General features: G+C 47.9%; 2 protein-coding genes across 2 annotated transcripts; both read right to left on the bottom strand.

Moving 5' to 3' along the window:
- Positions 1-10389: 10389 nt before the first annotated feature.
- LOC128337284 (protein S100-A12-like) lies at positions 10390-12634 on the bottom strand. The gene is made up of 2 exons (XM_053278078.1): positions 12485-12634; positions 10390-10566 (listed from the first exon to the last, which is right to left on the bottom strand). The coding sequence occupies exons 1-2, from the start codon at positions 12632-12634 to the stop codon at positions 10390-10392; spliced, it is 327 nt and encodes a 108-aa protein (XP_053134053.1).
- Positions 12635-15009: 2375 nt separating this feature from the next.
- Positions 15010-19309, bottom strand: LOC128337283 (protein S100-A12-like). The gene is made up of 3 exons (XM_053278077.1): positions 19178-19309; positions 17784-17929; positions 15010-15199 (listed from the first exon to the last, which is right to left on the bottom strand). Exons 1-3 carry the CDS (start codon positions 19307-19309, stop codon positions 15010-15012), a joined length of 468 nt encoding a protein of 155 aa, XP_053134052.1.
- Between the last annotated feature and the right edge of the window lie 270 nt (positions 19310-19579).

The following is a 19579-nucleotide window of genomic DNA, read 5'->3' as shown; positions in this document are numbered from 1 at the left end:
TCTTGATCATGCCCTCCTCCTTCTTCTTTCCCATTTTTAAAAAAAGAAGAAGTGGAGGCCGGAGAGTATCTTGCCAGCATGGCTAGCAAGTAAAGTCAAGGAAGCTGCAAAGGGGAAGATGGATTCCTTCAGGAATGGGACGGCCAGCCCTAATGATGAGGACAGAAAGGAATACCAACTCTGTCCGGAGAAAAGCAAAGGGATGATCGGAGGGGGGCGGTGAAAAGAGAGCTTAGCTAAGAGCATCAAGGAGGATAACCAAAGCTTCTTTAAAGGCACCAGAAGCAGGAAACCTGTCCAATCATGTTCCCAGCAAAACAGTACACTGTGTCGATCACTTTTTCAAGCAACTGGAAGGTGTGCTTCTGTACATGCCATCCCAGTGGGGTTCTTGGCCACTTCTCCCCGCCACCTTGTTGTGACAAGTCATCGTCTGCTGATCAGGAGCACCTGAGCCGCTCAGCCGTATTTAGCAATCCAGCAACTCAGCTCCTTGATATTGCTCCTTTTAAACACACACACACCCCAACACCAACACCAACACTGCCACAACATAATTAAGGTGCAAAAACCGACATTCCAATCAATCATATTTCTATCCTGCCATTCATAACACCTCTCAAGGGAGCTGGAAGCAAAAAGCCTTGGGAGCAGTCAGAACATCAGCATGATCAATTGCTGGACCGCCATGGAAATACAGAAGCGAGTTCTTTGTGCATGCTCAGAGGACTTGGTGTGAGCGCTTCTGGAACCACCTTACCCCACCAGCTGACTTCAGGGCTGGACTCTCTTCAACAACTCCTTTTGGTGGAGAAAGAGGCTTTGAGTACGTGCGTTGTGAAGGACGCAGGCCAAATGCCAGAAGCCTCCTCCTGGCCCTGAGACTCCATTTGAGGCCTGCCTGTGCGGTTTACATGGAGAAAACATATAAAATATAAATAGGATGGCCCCTTGTCCCCAAAGGGCTCACAGTCTAAAAAGAAATATAAGGCAGATGACAGCAAGAGCCACTGGAGGGATGCTGTGCTGGGGATGGATAGGGCCAATTGCTCTCCCCCTGCTCAATACAAGAGTATCACCACTTCTAAAAAGATGCCTCTTTGCTCAGTTTGCAGTAGTTATTTACATTATCTCACTCAGATGAGGAATCAAATGCTTGGAGGTTTTTTATAATCGGTTGTGGTGGGGATTAGTTACTCCCTTCTTGATCATGCCCTCCTCCTTCTTCTTTCCCATTTTTAAAAAAAGAAGTGGGGCCGGAGAGTATCTTGCCAGCATGGCTGACAAGTAAAGTCAAGGAAGCTGCAAAGAGAGAAATAAGAAATAATCTTATCTTTATTACGGTTGTTGACCAGCACAAGTTGTAATACAGTAATACTATACAATAAATGCAATATAAAGAAAGTGTTGCAGTATTACGGAGATTAATATTGATGTAGCAATAAGACTGAGGGGGAGGGAATAGAAAAATACAAAATTTTTAAAACATGATATAAAGCACAAACAGAATAGGTAAAATGCATGTAAGCTAAAAAGGACTCAGCCAAACACTTTGTTTCAATCAAAAAGCAGTATAAAATCAGAACAAATTTAAAAGAGAGGATAATCAGCATTCTATGGGGTCCTGCTCAGCACAGAGTCACTGAAAATGCTAGTAAAATAGATTAAAATGAAAGGGCAGCTTATTCCTGCTTATTGAACAATTACAACTCCAAACACAGCTCAACTCCCAATCTGGGAGGAGATATACAATTCAGGGGCTCTATAAAGTGTTAGCATTGAATTAGCTACTTTTAAGCTGTCAATACCTATCCCCACATGCCCAGCTGCAACTGGCCGAGATATGAGTACAAATTGCTCTGGCATTGTGTCGTTTATTTGTCCGATTTTAGGCTCTTCCGAAAGCAAAGGGCTGCACTGCAAAATTTGGCTAACTGTCTAGTGGAAGAGGAATTACTTCCTTCCAGGAGCCTGGCAGTCATCTGAGGTAGATCGAGACCTGGGCATTTGACTGTCAGAGGGTGAATGAAATCCCGGCGCAGGTCTCTGTAGAACAGGCATTCCAATAGTACATGGGTAACTGTTTCAACTTGACCCTCGCCGCATGGGCAAAGCCTCTCCCCATAGGGGATCCCTCTATATTGTCCCTCTAAAAGGCTGAAGGCAGGGCATTACATCTTGCCAAGGTGAAAGCTTTTCTAAGAGGGGGCACCTCCAGGGCAGTAAGATAGGGTGCTGGGGCCAAGCAATACCTAACTGATTCCTGGCACTGAAAATCAGGTACCCTTGCCATGTCTGTCTGTCTCTCAATATCCTCAATTCTCTGTTTGATGGACTTCCTAGCTGTCTCCAAACTTTGCGTGAGCAGGGCGGACTGATTGAGGCCCAGAGAAGGAAGCTGCAAAGGGGAAGATGGAATTCCTTCAGGAATGGGAAGGCCAGCCCAAATGAAGAAGACGGAAAGGAACATTTCCCCCCCAGTGAGGGCCTACATCAGACAAGAAAGAGCCAATCGGAAGTTTAAAAAATGCTTGTTCCATTCCCTTATCCGTTATCTGGGAGTGGTTTTGATCTAATCCTTGCATCATTAGTGGAACAAATTTCACTAAAATGTTTTTCTTTAGTGTGGTTGTCTTATGTGTATCTCTAAATTGCTTTTAAAAATAAAATCTAAATGAGCTTAATTTGGGAGACGGGTGTACCTTAATAAAGCAACTTGTACTCTTGAGTTGATTCCCGGCGATCATTTCTTCATCCTGGGGTGGGTCAAGGTCCCTCTACACCTGAGGTGGGGCACAAAACATTACTCCCTTCTTGATCATGCCCTCCTCCTTCTTCTTTCCCATTTTTTAAAGAAGAAGTGGAGGCCGGAGAGTATCTTGCCAGCATGGCTAACAAGTAAAGTCAAGACGCTGTAAAGAGGGAGATGGATTCCTTCAGGAATGGGAAGGCCAGCCCAAATGAAGAGGACAGAAAGGAACACCAACCCTGTGCAGAAAAAGGCAAGGGGACGATGGGGTGGGGGGGGCGTGTGAAAAGAGAGTTTAGCTAAGAGCATCAAGGGGGAGAACCAAAGCTTCTTTAAAGGCACCAGAAGCAGGAAACCGGCCCAATCATGTACCCAGTAAAACCGTACACTGTGTCGATCTCTTGCTCAAGCAACTGGAAGGTCTGCTTCCGTACATGCCATCCCAGTGGGGTTATTGGCCACCTCTCCCCCCATCTTGTTGTGACAAGTCATCGTCTGCTGATCAGGAGCACCTGAGCCGCTCAGCCGTATTTAGCAATCCAGCAACTCAGCTCCTTGATATTGCTCCTTTTAAACACACACACACCCCGACACCAACACCGCCACAACATAATTAAGGTGCAAAAACCGACATTCCAATCAATCATATTTCTATCCTGCCATTCATAACACCTCTCAAGGGAGCTGGAAGCAAAAAGCCTTGGGAGCAGTTAGAACATCAGCATGATCAATTGCTGGACCGCCATGGAAATACGGAAGGAGACTTCTTTGTGCATGCTCAGAGGACTTGGTGTGAGCGCTTCTGGAGCCACCTTACCCCACCAGCTGACTTCAGGGCTGGACTCTCTTCAACAGCTCCTTTTGGTGGAGAAAGAGGCTTTGAGCACGTGCGTTGTGAAGGACGCAGGCCAAACGCCAGAAGCCTCCTCCTGGCCCTGAGACTCCATTTAAGACCTGCCTGTGCGGTTTACATAGAAAAAATCATATAAAATATAAATAGGATGGCCCCTTGTCCCCAAAGGGCTCACAGTCTAAAAAGAAATATAAGGCAGATGACAGCAAGAGCCACTGGAGGGATGCTGTGCTGGGGATGGATAGGGCCAATTGCTCTCCCCCTGCTCAATACAAGAGAATCACCACTTCTAAAAAGATGCCTCTTTGCTCAGTTTGCAGTAGTTATTTACATTATCTCACTCAGATGAGGAATCAAATGCTTGGAGTTTTTTTATAATCGGTTGTGGTGGGGATTAGAAGGGCAGGATTGCTCCTACCTCATGACCCCCACATGACCGGAATCTCTGTTTGCATTTGCAAAACCCGCTCATAGATGACCAAGGTGCTGGCATTGAGCTTCATTACAATCGGGAGCTTATAGCCCACTGTGGGTGTTCCTCCACACACACACCCCTGCCTTCCCAGCATGCTCTTTACCTCCAGAGGCCTGGAAAACCTCATGAGGCCAGTGGCTTTCTCCTGTTGACCACTCTGGCCATGCAACTCTATGGTAGTCGTGCAGGGAGGAGGGCGGTTGGAGGCAATATTCTGGCGAGTAAAAAGGCTGTGTGGATCCAGAAGATTGGGGGGAAATATAGGAGGAGGAGAAAGGATGGTGAAACCCAGGTCTATCCACCACTGGTGTAAAAATGGGACACTTTCACAATGATTCATGTTGCTTTCAGGAAAGATGGAGCTCACCTCTGCTTTTGCCAACTCCTCCCAGTCATTGGGTTTGTGTTTGTGTGTTCATTTATAAAAGAAGGAACACAAAGGACCCGATTTGCAGGATTGCTCAGGTGCTCCAGATCAGGAGAGGATGACTTGTCACAAGCTGGGGGGGGGGAAGAACCAAAAAAAAACCCCACTGGGACGGCATTTACTGGAAAATGCCTCCCAATCTCATAAGCACATAATGGACACAGTAAACTATGTTTGTTTGGAACATGATTTGGCAGGATGGCCGATTTCACCCTTGGATAACTTCAGTTGGATAACTTCAGCCATCCTGCTGTTGTGGGACTACAGCTCCCATCATCCCTGCCTATTGAACACTGCGGCAGGGGTGATGGGAGTTGTAGTCCAGTCGCAGCTGGCGAGGCAAAGTTGTGGAGCCATTTTGGAAGGGCGGTATACAAATCAAATAAATAAAATAATAATAAATAATGTGAATTTAGAGCAGACTTTTGAAAACTGACTTGCCTCCCTCGTCTTCTCCACCTGCTCCTCAAATTTCCTCACGTAGGCAGCAAACTCAACTTTTTTAAAAAAAAAAAGAGTCACCCCGTTTCCCTCACCATCAGATCGTTTGGCAGTTGCTTCTCAACCAGTTTTTTCAGTTCTCCCTTGCTGAGCGTGTCAAAATCACCCAGTCGCACCGAGTATCGGTGGAAGACGTTGATTACGGTTTCACAGGCGGCTTCCAGTTGAGTCTGAGCCATCTTGAGATTGCTGCCGGCCTAGGAAGACAGCAACCAATTCAATCAGTCGGAAAGGGGGAGTTCTCATCAAGAATAGGGTCCCCTCTGTGACCTGAAGGGCATATTTCTTCCCTTTCTTCAGCTGAGAGTGGATCTAAGGGGCTTCGGGCAAGGACCATCATGTTTAAGAGAGAGCGAGGAATTGTGATAGAGTTTCAGGAGGGAATCCAGACGAAATCTGCCCTCATGTTGGGATCTCATTAGCCAATTGGCGGACCTCTGCAGTAAGCAAGGGGGCCCCCAAAACTGGAAGAATAAATTTAGTGTTTGCCCTTTTCTCTGGGTTTTGTTGGACTGTATGGTTGAAACCCCTCACCACTTGGATGGACAAAAAGGAATTACCTGCATACTTTGGTAGGTTACATTTTAGAACCAGCTGCTAAATGCCCCAGGAACACAGGAAACTGCCATATACTGAGTCAGGCCCTTGATCCATCTAGCTCACAACTGCCTGCACTGACTGGCAGCTGCTCCCTAGGGTTTTAGGTGCCTCCTGGAAATTTCTACCTGGAAATGCTCTCAGGGATTGTATCTGGGACCTTTTGCATGCAAGGCAGGTCTGCCACGGAGCTACAGCCCAGACCCATGAATCAGCATTCAAAAAAAGAACATAGGCGACTGCCTTGTACCGAGTCAGACCATTGGCCCACCCAGTTCGGTATTGTCTACACTGACTGGCAGCAGCTTCTCTGTGGTTTCAGGCAGGAGCCTTTCCCAGCCCGACCTGGAGATGCTGCCAGGGATTGAACCTGGAACCGTCTGCCAGCAAGACAGGGGCTCTGCCACTCCCGTCGCTCCCATCCCGTCGGTTTTCTCTCAGAAAATAAATATCTCTAGTGAAGCTGTCCAGGATCCCCTTCAACAGGGATTCCCAGATGTTGCGGACGACAGATCCCAGAATCCCCAAGCAAAAGCCATTGCAGCTGGGGATTCTGGGAGTTGTAGTCCACCACATAGAGCCAGCCTAGCGTAGAGCGTTGGACTAGAACCGGGAACACCCCAAGTTCGAATTCCCATTCAACCATGAAACTCACTGGGTGACTCTGGGCCAGTCATGTCTCTCTCCGCCTAACCTACCTCACAGGGTTGATGTGAGGATGAACAGAAGCATGTACACTGCTCTGAGCTCCTCGGAGGAAAAAGCGGGATATAAATGTAAATAATAAATAATAAATAATAATCAACATCTGGGAATCCCTGTTAGAGGGAACACTACAGCTGGCCCTGTCTGAAGTTTCCACTTCTGCTTGCAGCAATACGTGGAAGTTCTTCAGCTCCTCAAGGAGCGGTGGTCTCCATCTGAGACTCACAAAATAAAAACACTAAAATATCATGAGAGGGAAACTCACCCAGGTCTTGGACTCACCTCAGTGGAAAACAGTTGCCTATGGACAAATGGCTCACTGGAGCTGTACAAAGTGCTGAAATGCCGAGTGCCTTGCCTCGTGAGTTCTTGACTGCAGGGAAGAATAGCCGATGCTTTTAGGTTTCCCATATATTTTCAGACCTGGAGATCTAGGATCTCAGGATCTAGGATCTCAGCCTAGGATCTCAGGAATGCAGCCTGTAGGGGTCAAAGTCAAAGCCCACCGAAAACTGGTGGTCCTATTTTTAAAGGACATCTCAGCTTTCTATCTGGTTGCCAGTGACGGGCTCTCCTCTCCTTTTCCATGTGTTTCCAATACAAATTTATTACATCTGCAGTTGGTATGCACCGCTCAGGCACACTCCCACAGAGAACGAGAGCTCTTGAGTCTTATTTCCAAAGAAAGTTAGTCTATCTACTTTAGCTTGTCTCCTTTAAATTGCAATTAATTTTAATTTCAACCGATTCATGATATTTTGCATTGCACTTGCAATCACCTTTATTTTTAACATGTAACTTATAATTTGTGCCTTTTATTTAGCCCCTTTAGTATCACTTTCTTTTAACTTGTGATTTTATGCTGGTCTGTGACCGTAATAAAGGTTGATTGATTGATTGATTGATTGATTGATTGATTGATTGATACTACTCCTTCAGGGTCTTGCCCTCACCCTGGCTGTGACGACTTCCTTCCTTGCCAAGTCACATTCCCCTAAAAGCACCTTCTCTTGCTCAAGGACTTTGGTGGGGTCCTTTTCAAATGGTGTTTTTGTGGTTTGGTTGCCCCAGATGGAACCCCTTCTTTACCAATCCCCCAGATCATTTCCTTGGGGTTCCTTTTTTTTTTTCCCCTTGGGGGAAAAACAAGGAACCGAGTCATCACGGCACCCGAGGTGTGGTCCACGTTCTCTGAAAACTACGCAGGCAGTGAAATATGAGTTCTGTGCGTTTTGCAGGAATGGGGATTGAAATCAGTCGGGGGGGCTTTATCTGCACCTTGTGGGACACCCTGTGGCCCCCCACTCTGCCCTCTCTTTTCAAAACAAGATGAATCCTCAGAATCCCTTAAGCATTAAGGCAGAACTCAGATATTGGGTGGCAGCAGACTGGCAGCAGCTTCTCCAAGGTTGCAGGCAGGAATCTCTCTCAGCCCGATCTTGGAGATGCTGCCAGGGAGAGAACTTGGAGCCTAGATGCTCTTCCCAAAGCAGCTCCATCCCTGAAGGGGAATCTCTTGCAGTGCTCACACTTCTGGTCTCCCATTCAGATGCAACCAGGGCGACCAGTGCTGAGCAGAGGCCCTCTGTGAACTTTTATGATGATGATTTAGTACATTTGTATACTGCCCTATTTACAGGGGCGTAACTACCATTAGTTAGTTAGTTAGCAGGGGGAGGCAGTCGTCTGGGGGCCCCACTGCCTTGAGGGGGCCCCCAGAGACACCTCACATGACTCCCCATTGCCCCCTGCCCAGCCCCAAGACCCTCCAGCCACTTGCACTATTTGCCCTCCCTCCTTCTTGTGGTCCTGGTCGGCAATCAAAGCAACAGGCAAGCTGCTTTTCTCCCCACCTCTCAGCTGATCGGCGGGTGGGCGGGGCTTCCAGGGAGGCCTCCGTGTAGGCCTCAGTGAAGCCTGAATTCGAGTAGGCTGGCAAGCCCCAGGAAGAAGGCTGGCAGTCAGAGTGGCCACTACAGCTCTCTGCAGCAGACCCTCTTCTGCCCAGGCCAGACAGCTCAGCCTTTGCCAGGTAGAATATGAATTCCTTTTTGTGGTTACACTCCCCCCACCCCCTATATAGGCATCTGCTTGCCATAGGGCTTTGATGGGGTGGGGGGGGGGAGACTGAGAAGTCTCTGAATATTTATATTTAATTTCAAACTGATTGGAAAATTTGCTGGCTTAAAAAAAAACCCCTCTAAAAAGGCTTGTTTCATGGCAGGAAATTACAAAAACTTCTGGAACAAATTTATTTATGTATTCATTCATTCATTCATAAATACACTTCTGTTCAAGTTGTTTTGCAACCCAGGTCTGAGTGAGAACTGAGCCATGAGTGAGAACTGTGACGCATGTGTTGTGCTTTTATGTTTTTCCCCCTTAGGGTCAATCTGGCCAACATGTGAATGCAGCACCTCCATTCCAGAGGAGGAGAGGTGTGTTAAAGGGCTTTCAAAGCCTCTTGTGAAAAACCTCCTGGAATCAAACTTGACTGAATTGGTTCAGAATTCTGAGAAAACAAACATAGGCTCACCCTGCATGGCTGAAAGTCTCCTTTGCTAATCTGCAGCAAGGGGCCCATTTTAATAATGTTTCTAGTGTCTTCTCATTTGCTCAATTTTGTACATCTGTCTTTTTGTATGTTTTGAATGAGGACAGAAATGTGAGAATAAAAGTCCCCTGCTAACTGGGCAAAGAGGCACCTTTTTCTCTTTGTAAACCGCCCTGAGCCATTTTTGGAAGGGCAGTATAGAAATCAAGTTATTATTATTATTATTTAAAAATTTATCGGCGGGGGGGCCCATTTAAGAATATTGTCTCAGCGCCCACTCCAACCTAGTTACGCCCCTACCCAAAATGTCCCTGGGTGGTTCACAATATGGCGGCCGTTTTGTTTTAGGAACATAGCAAGTGGCTGTCTACTGAGCCAGACCCTTGGTCCATCTATCTCAGAATTGTCAACACTGACCGGCAGCAGTTCTCCAAGGTTTTAGGCAGGAGTCTTTCCCAGCTCTACCTAGAGATGCTGCCAGGGATTGAACCTGGGACCAGTGGCGGGCGGTGCCGGCATAGCCCAGCGTGGGCGGGGCGGCGAGAGGCACTTGGAAGTGTGAATTAGTAGGTGCTTACCTCCCTCACCGCTGCATCCAAAAGCTGTTCTGACCATCCGCATGGTGCCCGGCACACGCCCTATGGCAGGGGATTGACTTTGCCACTTACCTGATTTGTGTGGCTATTTCTCACTTGGAATGCGGTGTCCTGTTCTGGGCACTGCATTTTAAGAAGCACGTTGGTGAACTGGAATGGATTGGGAGAAGTGGGAAAGCATCTGGAAACCCAGACTTAGGAGGGAGGGATTGTTGAAGGAGCTGGGTGTGTTTAGCTCGCTTCGGAGGAAACTAAGGAAGGAGAGGATGGCCGTCTTCCCCGATCCAAAGGCCTATCGCAGAAAGAGCAGGCCTGTCCCCTGTAGCTCCTGAGGGCAGGGTGATAATAAACAGGGTGAAATCATAAGGAAGCCCATTCGAGCTACTTTAAGAGGAATTTGCTAAGAGCCGTTTGACAAAGAACACTAGAGTTTTTCAAACAGAGGATAGGAAGCCGTGTCGGGTTCATTTCTAATTCACTCCAGACCGAACACAGACCCCAGTAACGAATGTGTTATAGTCAATCCCTCCCTAGCATTTCCATGCAAAGCGGAGAGAGATTCCTACCCGAAACCTTGGAGGGCCGCTGCCAAACAGTGTTGACAATAATGAGCCAGAGGGATCAAAGGTCAGACTCAGCATGCGGCAGCTACATATACCAGGGAAAGCCTCGCTATTAGAACACCTGTTTTACATGCATTTAAAATTGCTTCCTCACATGTATATTTAAAAAGCACATTCAGGCATTCTTAGGGAGAGAAAGAAAACACACCTCAGAATGTCCAAGTCTGTCTTTATTATTTGATGACCCCATCACGTGATTCCAGCAAAGAGAATTTGGGAAGGGGCGCTGCGTCTTAGAACAACAAAGCACTTTAAAATCAGGATAATATCTGGACACCAACCCACTGGGACCTGGGTCCACCCTCCGTTCTAATGGCGTCGGGTATGTGTTGGGCGATCCTCCTTCTCGCCCAGATGGAATTTTTCATGGGTGCAGATGAGGAATTTTGAAAGCAGGAGCATATATTCCTCAAAACCGATGTTCTCGTTCTGGTTGTTGTTGAGCTCCTCGAAGAATTTGTCAGTTCCCTTTGGGTCTCGGGCGTTCTGCCGAAAGAAAGAAACTGAAAATGTGCTTGTTGGGTAGTTTGGATAAGATGCAGCGTTTAGACAACCGCTTAACAGCCGGTTGCCAGAATGAACCGTGGCAGTGACTCGGAGAGAGCAGAAGGAGAGGAGAGCTGGTCTTGCGGTAGCAAGTATGAACGGTCCCCTTTGCTAAGCAGGGTCCAGCCTGGTTTGCATTTGAATGGGAGACCCCATGTGTGAGCACTGTAAGATATTCCCCATCCCCTCAGGGGATTTGGGCCACTCTGGGAAAAGCACCTGCCTGTTTTTTTTCCCCCTTTTTTCTGGGGAAAAAGCCAACTTCAATTTGGCTGCCTGGGTTCAAGTCTCACTATTAACCAACTCTGAATTTGAGCCCGGACTGGGTCGGTTCAAGTCCGGTTTGGATTCGAACCAATGGCCGGCTCTTGGGAAAGGGGGAGAAACTGCCTTTTCTGGGAAAAGAGGGAGAAACGGGTTTCCCAGCGCTTCACCTCTCTACACCCGGAGACTCCCACCTGATGGGTCTCCTCAGGAGGAGGGGTGAACTAGCCAAGATGTCTCACATATATAAATGTGATAGACAGATAAGTAAGCAAGTTCTCCAGGAAGGGCTGGGCTCCTGCTGGCCATAAAGGTTCGCCAGGAGCATTCCCAGATGGTGATTTTACTTTAAGGCAGGTGTGCATATATCCTCCAGATTTACCTTAAAGCCCCTGCAAGCGATCCAGGAACACTCTACACATGTTTCGGGTTTTTCATAGTGCATTGTCACTTAGCCTGATCTATGTCCGTGGTTAAAAAAAAATCCACTTTTTGCATTGGGTTTCTTGGGCAAATTCGTAGTAAACCCAGAGTAAAGCCTGCTGTCTGGGAAATCTCCTGCTCACCACCGGCACTCTTGCTGGTTTAACAGTTCCTCTAGAGAACTTTCTACAATCTATGAGTGTTAGATTGTGAGGCTACCAAGGAAGGCGTCCAAACCAAAATGCATTTGGCTGCCTGGGTTCATCCTCACTACCAACCAGCAACTCTGAGCCCGAGCCCAGACTGGGCCAGGTCGGTTCGAATCCGGTTCAGATTTGAACCAAACCAGCCAAATGGCCAGATCAGCCCCTTAAACATTGTATTTCTGCCTCGCTCCCTGGGTTTTGCTTTACTGCCTAGGATCTGCCTGGCTGCCTGGGTTCAGTCTCACTCCCAACCAACTCTGAGTTCGAGCCTGGGCTGGGTCGGTTCAAATCTGGTTCAGATTCGAACCAAACCAGCCAAACAGCCAGATCACACACCCCCTACTCTGGGAGACTCTGGTTTGGGGGATTTAGGATAAATCATAAGACCGATGACAGGTTTAACCATTACCATCAGCTCCCAGAGAACAGGAATCTTAGCTTGATCCCAGGATGGAATAGGAATTTCATGGACTATGAGTGTTAGAGTGTAAGGCCACCAAAGAAGGAATCCAAATCAAAATGCATTTGGCTGCCTGGGTTCATCCTCCCTACCAACCAGCAACTCTGAGCCAGACCAGGCCAGGTCGGTTCAAATCCGGTTCAGATTCGAACCAAACCAGCCAAACAGCCAGATCATACATCATCAGATCATACCAGATCTGACCATCACCAGATCATACATCATACAACCTGAGACTCTGCTTTGGGGGATGTAGGATAAATCATAAGACTGATGACATGTTTAAGAAATACCATCAGCTTCCAGAGAACAGAAATCTTAGTTGATCCCAGGATGGAATAGGAATTTCATGGACTATGATTATTCAGCTGTAAGGCCACGGAGTAAAACTACTCGCACGCACACTGGAGAATGTGTAATAACAGAATCCCTAGAGGAGATATTTCGGAGAAGAATTTGGGGGAGGATTTTTTGTTTGTTTGTTTCTAGTATTTGCCACACCCACCTTGACACAGTTGGGGAACTGCTCTTCAATCATCTTCTTAAACTCCTCTTTGTCCAGGGTGTCCGTCTCCCGGTCCTTAGAGAGCTCCGAGTACTGGTGGTAGATGTCGATGATCTTGTCGCAAGCCAGCTGCATCTCGGTCTTAGACATCTTAGATGGGGTTTTGCTCCTAACCTGGAAGAGAAATCACAGAACTCCGTGGGCCACAAGCTTGCTGTGAGGCTCAAGTCCTAGGGTCGGGGAGACCCGAGTTCAAATCCCCCGTATAGCCCTGGAACTCACTGGGTGACTCAGGGCCAGTCCGCCTAGCCTGCCTCGCAGGGCTGTTGTGAGGATAAACAAAACCATGCAACTCCACTCTGGGCTCCTTGGAGGCAGAGTGGGATGTAAATGAAGTAAATAAAGAAACTGATCAATTAATTAAAATGGAAGGATGTGACAGCTCTTCAGCCATTGGCAGATGCCTACTAAAGTTCACGCTGCGGTACATCTGATGGCTTTAGGGTTTTCTTGCTGTTGAACACAGCTAAGAACACAGAAAACTGCCTTCTACTGAGTCGGACTTTTGGTCCATCTATCTCAGAATTGTCAACACTGACTGGCAGCGGCTCTCCAAGGTTTCAGGCAGGAGTCTTTCCCAGGCCTACCTGGAGATGCTGCCAGGGATTGAACCTGGGAGCTTCTGGATGCAAAGCAGATCTTCTGCCACTGAGCTAGGACCCCGTTCCTGGAAATTTCATTCAAACAGATTGCCGGAATCTGGGCAAGGAAGCCTTCCGCAAAACAGAAATGGACTTTTCTCACCCTGTCATCCGCCGGGCCTCTGGATGCGGAGCAGGGCAGAAGGAATCTTCGCTCGAAAGCCTGAACGAACTCACAGTGTCCCGGAGGGGGATGGAGGAAAAGAAAACCCTTGTCGGCCCAATACGGCAGAGACTAAGGGAGGACCTACCTTGCTCGGAACCAACCACACAAGACGGATGGGAGGGTGAGACTCGGGTTCGATTATTTATACCTCAAGATGCTCTCGGATTGCTCAACGGTTCTGCCTCGCCTCACCGATCTTTGGTCTTTTCATTCCTCCCCGCACACCCAGTACTTGTGAAGGTTTATTTCTGGCTGGATATTTGGGCCGGGTTTTTTCCCCTGCAGCACCATCCTTGTGCACAAAGGACAGCGGTTCCGTTGATGCATCACACCCAGCCTAATCACTGTGGAAGAAATGGGTGTCTCTGAGATTTACTTGCCTGTCTTCTTTGACGTGCCGAAATCTCGCAACAAACCACGAGGCTTACGCCCAGCTTTCAGCTTGAAGACGGGTGTTCAGTGAGCGGATTAGGTACACATTCCTTGGTTATTTCTACTACAAACTGTGACAAATATTTATTTGTTGTATAAACCGCTTTTCAACAACAGTTCCCAAAAGTGATACATTAGATAAATAAAAATAAACAAGATGGTCCCCTGTCCCCAAAGGGCTCACAATCTAAAAGAGAAACATAAGATGGACCCCAGCAACAGCCCTTGGATTGTTAGGGCTGGGGATGGATAGGGCCAGTTGCTCTCCTCCTGCTAAAAAAAAAATCACCACTTTTAAAAGGTGCCTCTTTCTTCAGTTAGGGTTTTTGCAGTTAGCATTCCATGTTTGACTTCCAGCTACTGGGCCATATCGTTCTGACAACGTGTGTGTGTGTGTGTGTGTGTGTGTGTGTGTGTAAAGACAGTAATCAGTCTCAGCTTTTGAAGCCTGTAATTGCAGGCTTAAAAGCTTTGGTGGCTGTTGGCTACTGGCTTGTGCATGCACCTTTTAAGCTGCGGGCCAAAGGAAGCGGTTTGCTTATTTTTATTTATTTGTTTTATTTATTCCCTGTATATGCCGCATCACCATCAACCAATTACAAAAAGCACCTTGACTGGGAACAGCCGGTATTCTGCGACGATATCTATCACAACAGCAACAACGTTGACCATAAAATTCAGCCATCCCAGGTCCTTGGGAAGGACTCGATGTCTGGATAAAACAAACCAGTCAATGACACTTGTCTGTCTGTGTAAACAACAACAACAACAACAATAATAGTAATCAGAGGATCATCGAGTGAAAGGGCCCAGAGAGGCAGCCGTGAACTTGCTGAGTCGAGAGGTTTTTGCAGCGGGCAGGATAGAAGAGAGAGCGGAGAGGAGAGCTGGTCTTGTGGTAGCAAGCAGGACTTGTCCCCATAGCTAAGCAGGGGCTGCCCTGGTTGCATCTGAATGGGAGACCTGAAGTGTGAGCACTGCAAGATATTCCCCTCAGGGGATGAAGCCGCTCTGGGAAGAGCAGAAGGTTCCAAGTTCCCTCCCTGGCAGCATCTCCAAGATAGGGCTGAGAGAGATTCCTGCCTGCAACCTTGGAGAAGCCGCTGCCAGTCTGTGAGGACAATACTGAGCTAGATAGACCAAGGGTCTGACTCAGTATATGGCAGCTTCCTATGTTTCCTATGTTCCTAAGGATGCTAGGGAGGGCGTTTCAGGGGTTAGGCGAATTAGATGTAGCGAATTAAATTTGCTAGTCTCTCAAAGCCAGGCGGGCACAGATGATTGCAAAGACGCTCTAGGGAGTTGCACAGGACCTGGCTGATCTTGGAAGATGGAGCGATCGGCAGGAGATCAAACGGGTAGGCGGCCAGGACGGCGGCGGCGAATTGCTCAGGAAATGGCCGGCGTTGCCGCAATCTGTTGAGGGGGCATGACAAATACTGCCTGATCAGTATCAGGAGCCGTTTTTTCAGACTGCTTTTGGCTCGCTCTGGGCTGCTCCCACCGCTGGCGTTTGGGCCAGCCTTCTGCATACCTCATAAAACCAGAAAAAATGCCACCTGGCCGGAAGAACAAGAAAACGTCCTTTTTCTTAGCATGAGCGAGACTGCACCCAAAGGTCAAGGAGACGTCCGGATTTGCAAGCAGGGTGGGATAAATTTCCCTTGCCTCATCCGCGACCACATGGCATGCTCCTGTGTCTTCAGCGGTTTTCTCATCAGGGATTGCTCAGCCCACACCCATGCAGAGAGCAGGGCTTTGGCACTGGGCGGGTTGCATTCTGGAAATGGTTGCATTCTGGAAAAGTGGTTGCATTCTGGAAATTGGTTGAAAAGCGGTTGCATTCTGGAAATTCACTGGGCCTCCTCGTCAGGGCTTGCAGGAAGACACGGGTTCCCTTTCCATTTCTCCACATGGTTTGTGGCCAGAGGTGGTGCCGTTCAAAAAATCAAGCCATGCCAAAGGTTGGAGGTGTGAAAAGTGACCGAAACGCAGGGTTAAAATTGAGTGGGTAGCCCAGACTCCTCTTGAACCCAGACCCTGATCCAGAGGGAGGAGTGCTGTTCTGTGGGATGCTGGCAAAGTCGGAGCCAAATGAATCTCATGGGGCGGGTAGTTCCACAGACCAGGCGCCGCACCAGAACGAGATTGCTGTGTTGGTTGTAAGGTTATAGTCTGTAATCTTGAGCTGTGACATTTTTTGTGTGTAGGCACTAAGGACCAGGGAGGAGAGCTGGTCTTGTGGTAGCGAGCAGGAATTGTTCCCTTTTCTAAGCAGGCTCTGGCCTGGTTTGATTTAGGATGGGTGACTGCATGTAAGGGCTGTAAGATATTCTCCTTAGGGGATGGGGCCACAGCTCCGCGGGAGGACATTTGTTTACTTGCAGAAAGCACCAGGTTCACTCTCTGGCAGTATCTCCAGGTAGGCCTGAGAAAGACCCCTGCCTGAAACCTTGGAGAGCTGCTGCCAGTCAGTGTAGACAATCCTGAGCTAGATGGACCAAGGGTCTGACTCAGTATATGGCAGCGACTGGGGGCAGGGGAGAGAGAGAAAGAATAGCCAAAGAAGATAATTGGTCTAATTTGGATAGTTTGCCCATCCTATCCCAACTTCTGTGCTTGCTACTGTTTTGGATTCTGGGTTGCTTTGCGTCTGGCTGATGGCATTGATTTTCTTCATTTCCATTTATACTAGTTGCTTGATTTCTTTAACCTCTTTGGACTCCACATCAAACACTGTTTTGGAAGCCTTGGGATGGAAAGCCAGCCGAACCTGTTTTGACCTCGTGCTGAGTTTTTGCCCTGCCTGCTTTCTCTGGGTGGTCTTAACGGTGGTTCGCCAAGATGTTTAATGGCTGGATTAATTTGTCTAATACTTTTGTATTGTCTCATATGAACTTTTGCAAGCTGAAAGCCAGGAGGCACCACCCCTGCTCATTGGACAAAGATGCTTCCTTTGGGATTCTGTAACCTCTTTGGGGCAGGGAACCATCGTCCGGCCTTGTTGTGGCACACAGTTTGGGAGCCCCCACCACCACCACTCACTGGACAAAAAGGCACCTTCTTAAGTGAAGGCACTCTTATATTTAGCAAGGGGACTCTATTGAACCCCAGCAGAGCGTCCCTCCCAGTGGCTGCTGCTGGTGCCTCCCTTGGGTTTCTTTTGAGATTGGGAGCCCCTTGCAGGCAGAGAACCATCTTCCGTTCCTGTTGCTATGGAAACTACTTTGGGAACCTTTTGGCTGAGAAGCTGAGTGGGCAGAGTCTAACAAATAATAAATGAGCTTTTCCCCCCCTCAGGCCAAGGTCGGCCTCGTGGAGTGGCCCTAAAGAAGCACCTTTTCAAAATGGAGGCGCTCTTGCCTTTCACAGGGGGAGAGCAACTGGCCCTCTCCAGCCCAGCATAATGTCCTTCCCGGGTGCGGTTGTTGGTATCTCCCGTGTGCTTCATTTTGGGGCTATGAGTCCCTTTGGGACAGGGGACCACCTTTCCATCCTTTTTGTTACGGAAACGTGGTGATTCCATTTTATTTATTTATTCCAAATTGAATTATTATTATTAATAATAATAATATTAATAATAATAGACAGACCTGAGCCGGCATGGTAGACCTGGTAGACCTGAGCTTCCCGTCTAAAGGGAAGCTGTGAAACGCTGCCATCTAATGGCTTAGTCTGCAGGCACATCATTTATTCTTACTTTTTTGTGTAAATGGTTTTATTGGATTCATTCCATTTGTCTTGCTGCGGCCTGATGACCAAACACAAAGAAAAGCCACTCTGTCCTGCTGAGGAAAGACGAGCTGGCACCCCAGAAACTGCATGGAAGGAACCTCCTTTACTGAAATCTCACCACACAACCTATCCAAGCTTTTCGGATTCGAGGCCAGCTCGGTCCCGGCCCGCCGCCCGCCTGCGACGCATTCACCCCTCTCTCCTTTCGTTCGCCACCTTTCCCCATCGCCTCCAATTCTCCCCCGGGGTCAAGCAGCGTCCTCACTGCCCCGGGCCGCTGTGCAGCGTGGTCTCAGTGGCAATGGTGACCTTAGTGACCATGACTATGAATTCTTCAACGCTAAGCTCTTCGTCTTGGTTTTGGTCCAGCTGTCTGAAGATTTTGTCAATGCCGGGGGGGTTGGCCTGGTTCTGGGCAGATGGAAAAAAAGAAAACCCTTAGCCACTTTGGCCCTGCCCTGCTAGGTTAGAGAAGATCTAATCCTTAGAGAAGGGATTCTCAACCTTGGGTCCCCAGATGTTGATGGACTTCAACTCCCATAATCCCCAACCAAAGGCCATTGGGGCTGAGGATTATGGGAGTTGATGTCCAGTAACATCTGGGGACCCAAGGTTGAGAATCCCTGCCTTAGAGGCTTGCTTGCTTTCTCTCTCTCTCTCTCTCTCTCTTCTTTTTTTCTTCCTCCCTTCCAAATTTTTTCATGTTCAGTCTATGTCTTTCTCTCTTTCTCTCTCTCTCTTTCTTTTCCTTCCTTCCTTCCTAATATTTTCATGTTCAATCTATGTCTTTCTTTCATTATCTTCCTTTCTCTTCCTCCCTTCCTAATTTTTTCCTGTTCAATCTATTTATTTACTTATTTATTTTATTCAATTTATATACCGCCCTTCCAAAATGTTTGTTTACAATCAGAGTTTACAAGAAGTCTTTCTTTCTTTCTTTCTTTCTTTCTTTCTTTCTTTCTTTCTTTCTTTCTTCCCACTTCTTTCCCACTTCTCCAACCCCTAAGGGTTCTTTAAGGGGAGGAAAGCTAGTCTTCTTTCTTTCTTTCTTTCTTTCTTTCTTTCTTTCTTTCTTTCTTTCTTTCTTCCCACTTCTTTCCCACTTCTCCCAACCCCTAAGGCTTCTTTAAGGGGAGAAAAGCTAGTCTTCTGGTCACAAGCATAAAATGCCCCCTTTGCTAAGCTGGGCCTGCCTTGGTTTGCATTTGGAGGGGAGATGACACGCGAGCGCTGTGAGATGCTCCCCTTAGGGCAGGGGTGTTCGGCGATGGCCTTCCAGCTGTTCTTGGCCTACAACTTGCCGTTCTGACAAGCCCTATCTCAGGGGATGGCTCCATAGCTCAGTGGAAGAACCCCTCAAGTCCCAGGTTCGAGCCCTGGCAGCATCTCCAGGAAGGGCTGGGGGAGACTCCTGCTTGCAACCTTGGAGAAGATGCTGCCAGTCTGGGTAGTCAATCCTGGGCTCCATGGACCAAGGGTCTGACTCTGGTTAAAGCAGCTCCTTCTCTCCCTAAGTCCCTTCCTACTCTAACATTCAATGAAAAGGGGTGATGTTGTATGATCTAAAAAGAAACACTGCACCTTGCCACCCTGCTGCATTACCAGCCCCTTTTCCTATCTATTTATCCACACTTCCGACTCCAGCCTGACCAGACTCACCTTTAGGAACTGAGCCAGCTCCTCCTCAATGAGCTCCTTCAACTTGTTGAGCTTGTCTGGATGGGGCGTCTGGCTCGAATATTGGTGGAAGACGTTGAGGATGGTTTCGAGTGAATTCTCCAGCTGGGACATGGTTCTGGGGAACCTGGGGAAAGGGAGATCAGAGGTGCTTAAAGGGTTAAGCCGAAAGATGTGCACACCGCCTAGAGGTGTACATCTCAGGCAGTGTAAAAATAGGATCAATAGAATCAAAATGAAAATAAATGAGCCAGTCTTGAAGTAGCGAGCCTGAATGCTAAGCAGGGTCTAGCATGCTAAGCAGGGTCTGTCTTGGTTTGCATTGGGATGAGTCACTGAACATGAGAACTGTAAGACATTCCCCCTTAGGGGATGGAGCTATCA

This window comes from Hemicordylus capensis, chromosome 14 (genome assembly GCF_027244095.1).
Source record: "Hemicordylus capensis ecotype Gifberg chromosome 14, rHemCap1.1.pri, whole genome shotgun sequence".
In the NCBI taxonomy this organism is placed as follows: domain Eukaryota; kingdom Metazoa; phylum Chordata; class Lepidosauria; order Squamata; family Cordylidae; genus Hemicordylus; species Hemicordylus capensis.
This window is presented reverse-complemented; position numbering and strand designations above follow the sequence as displayed.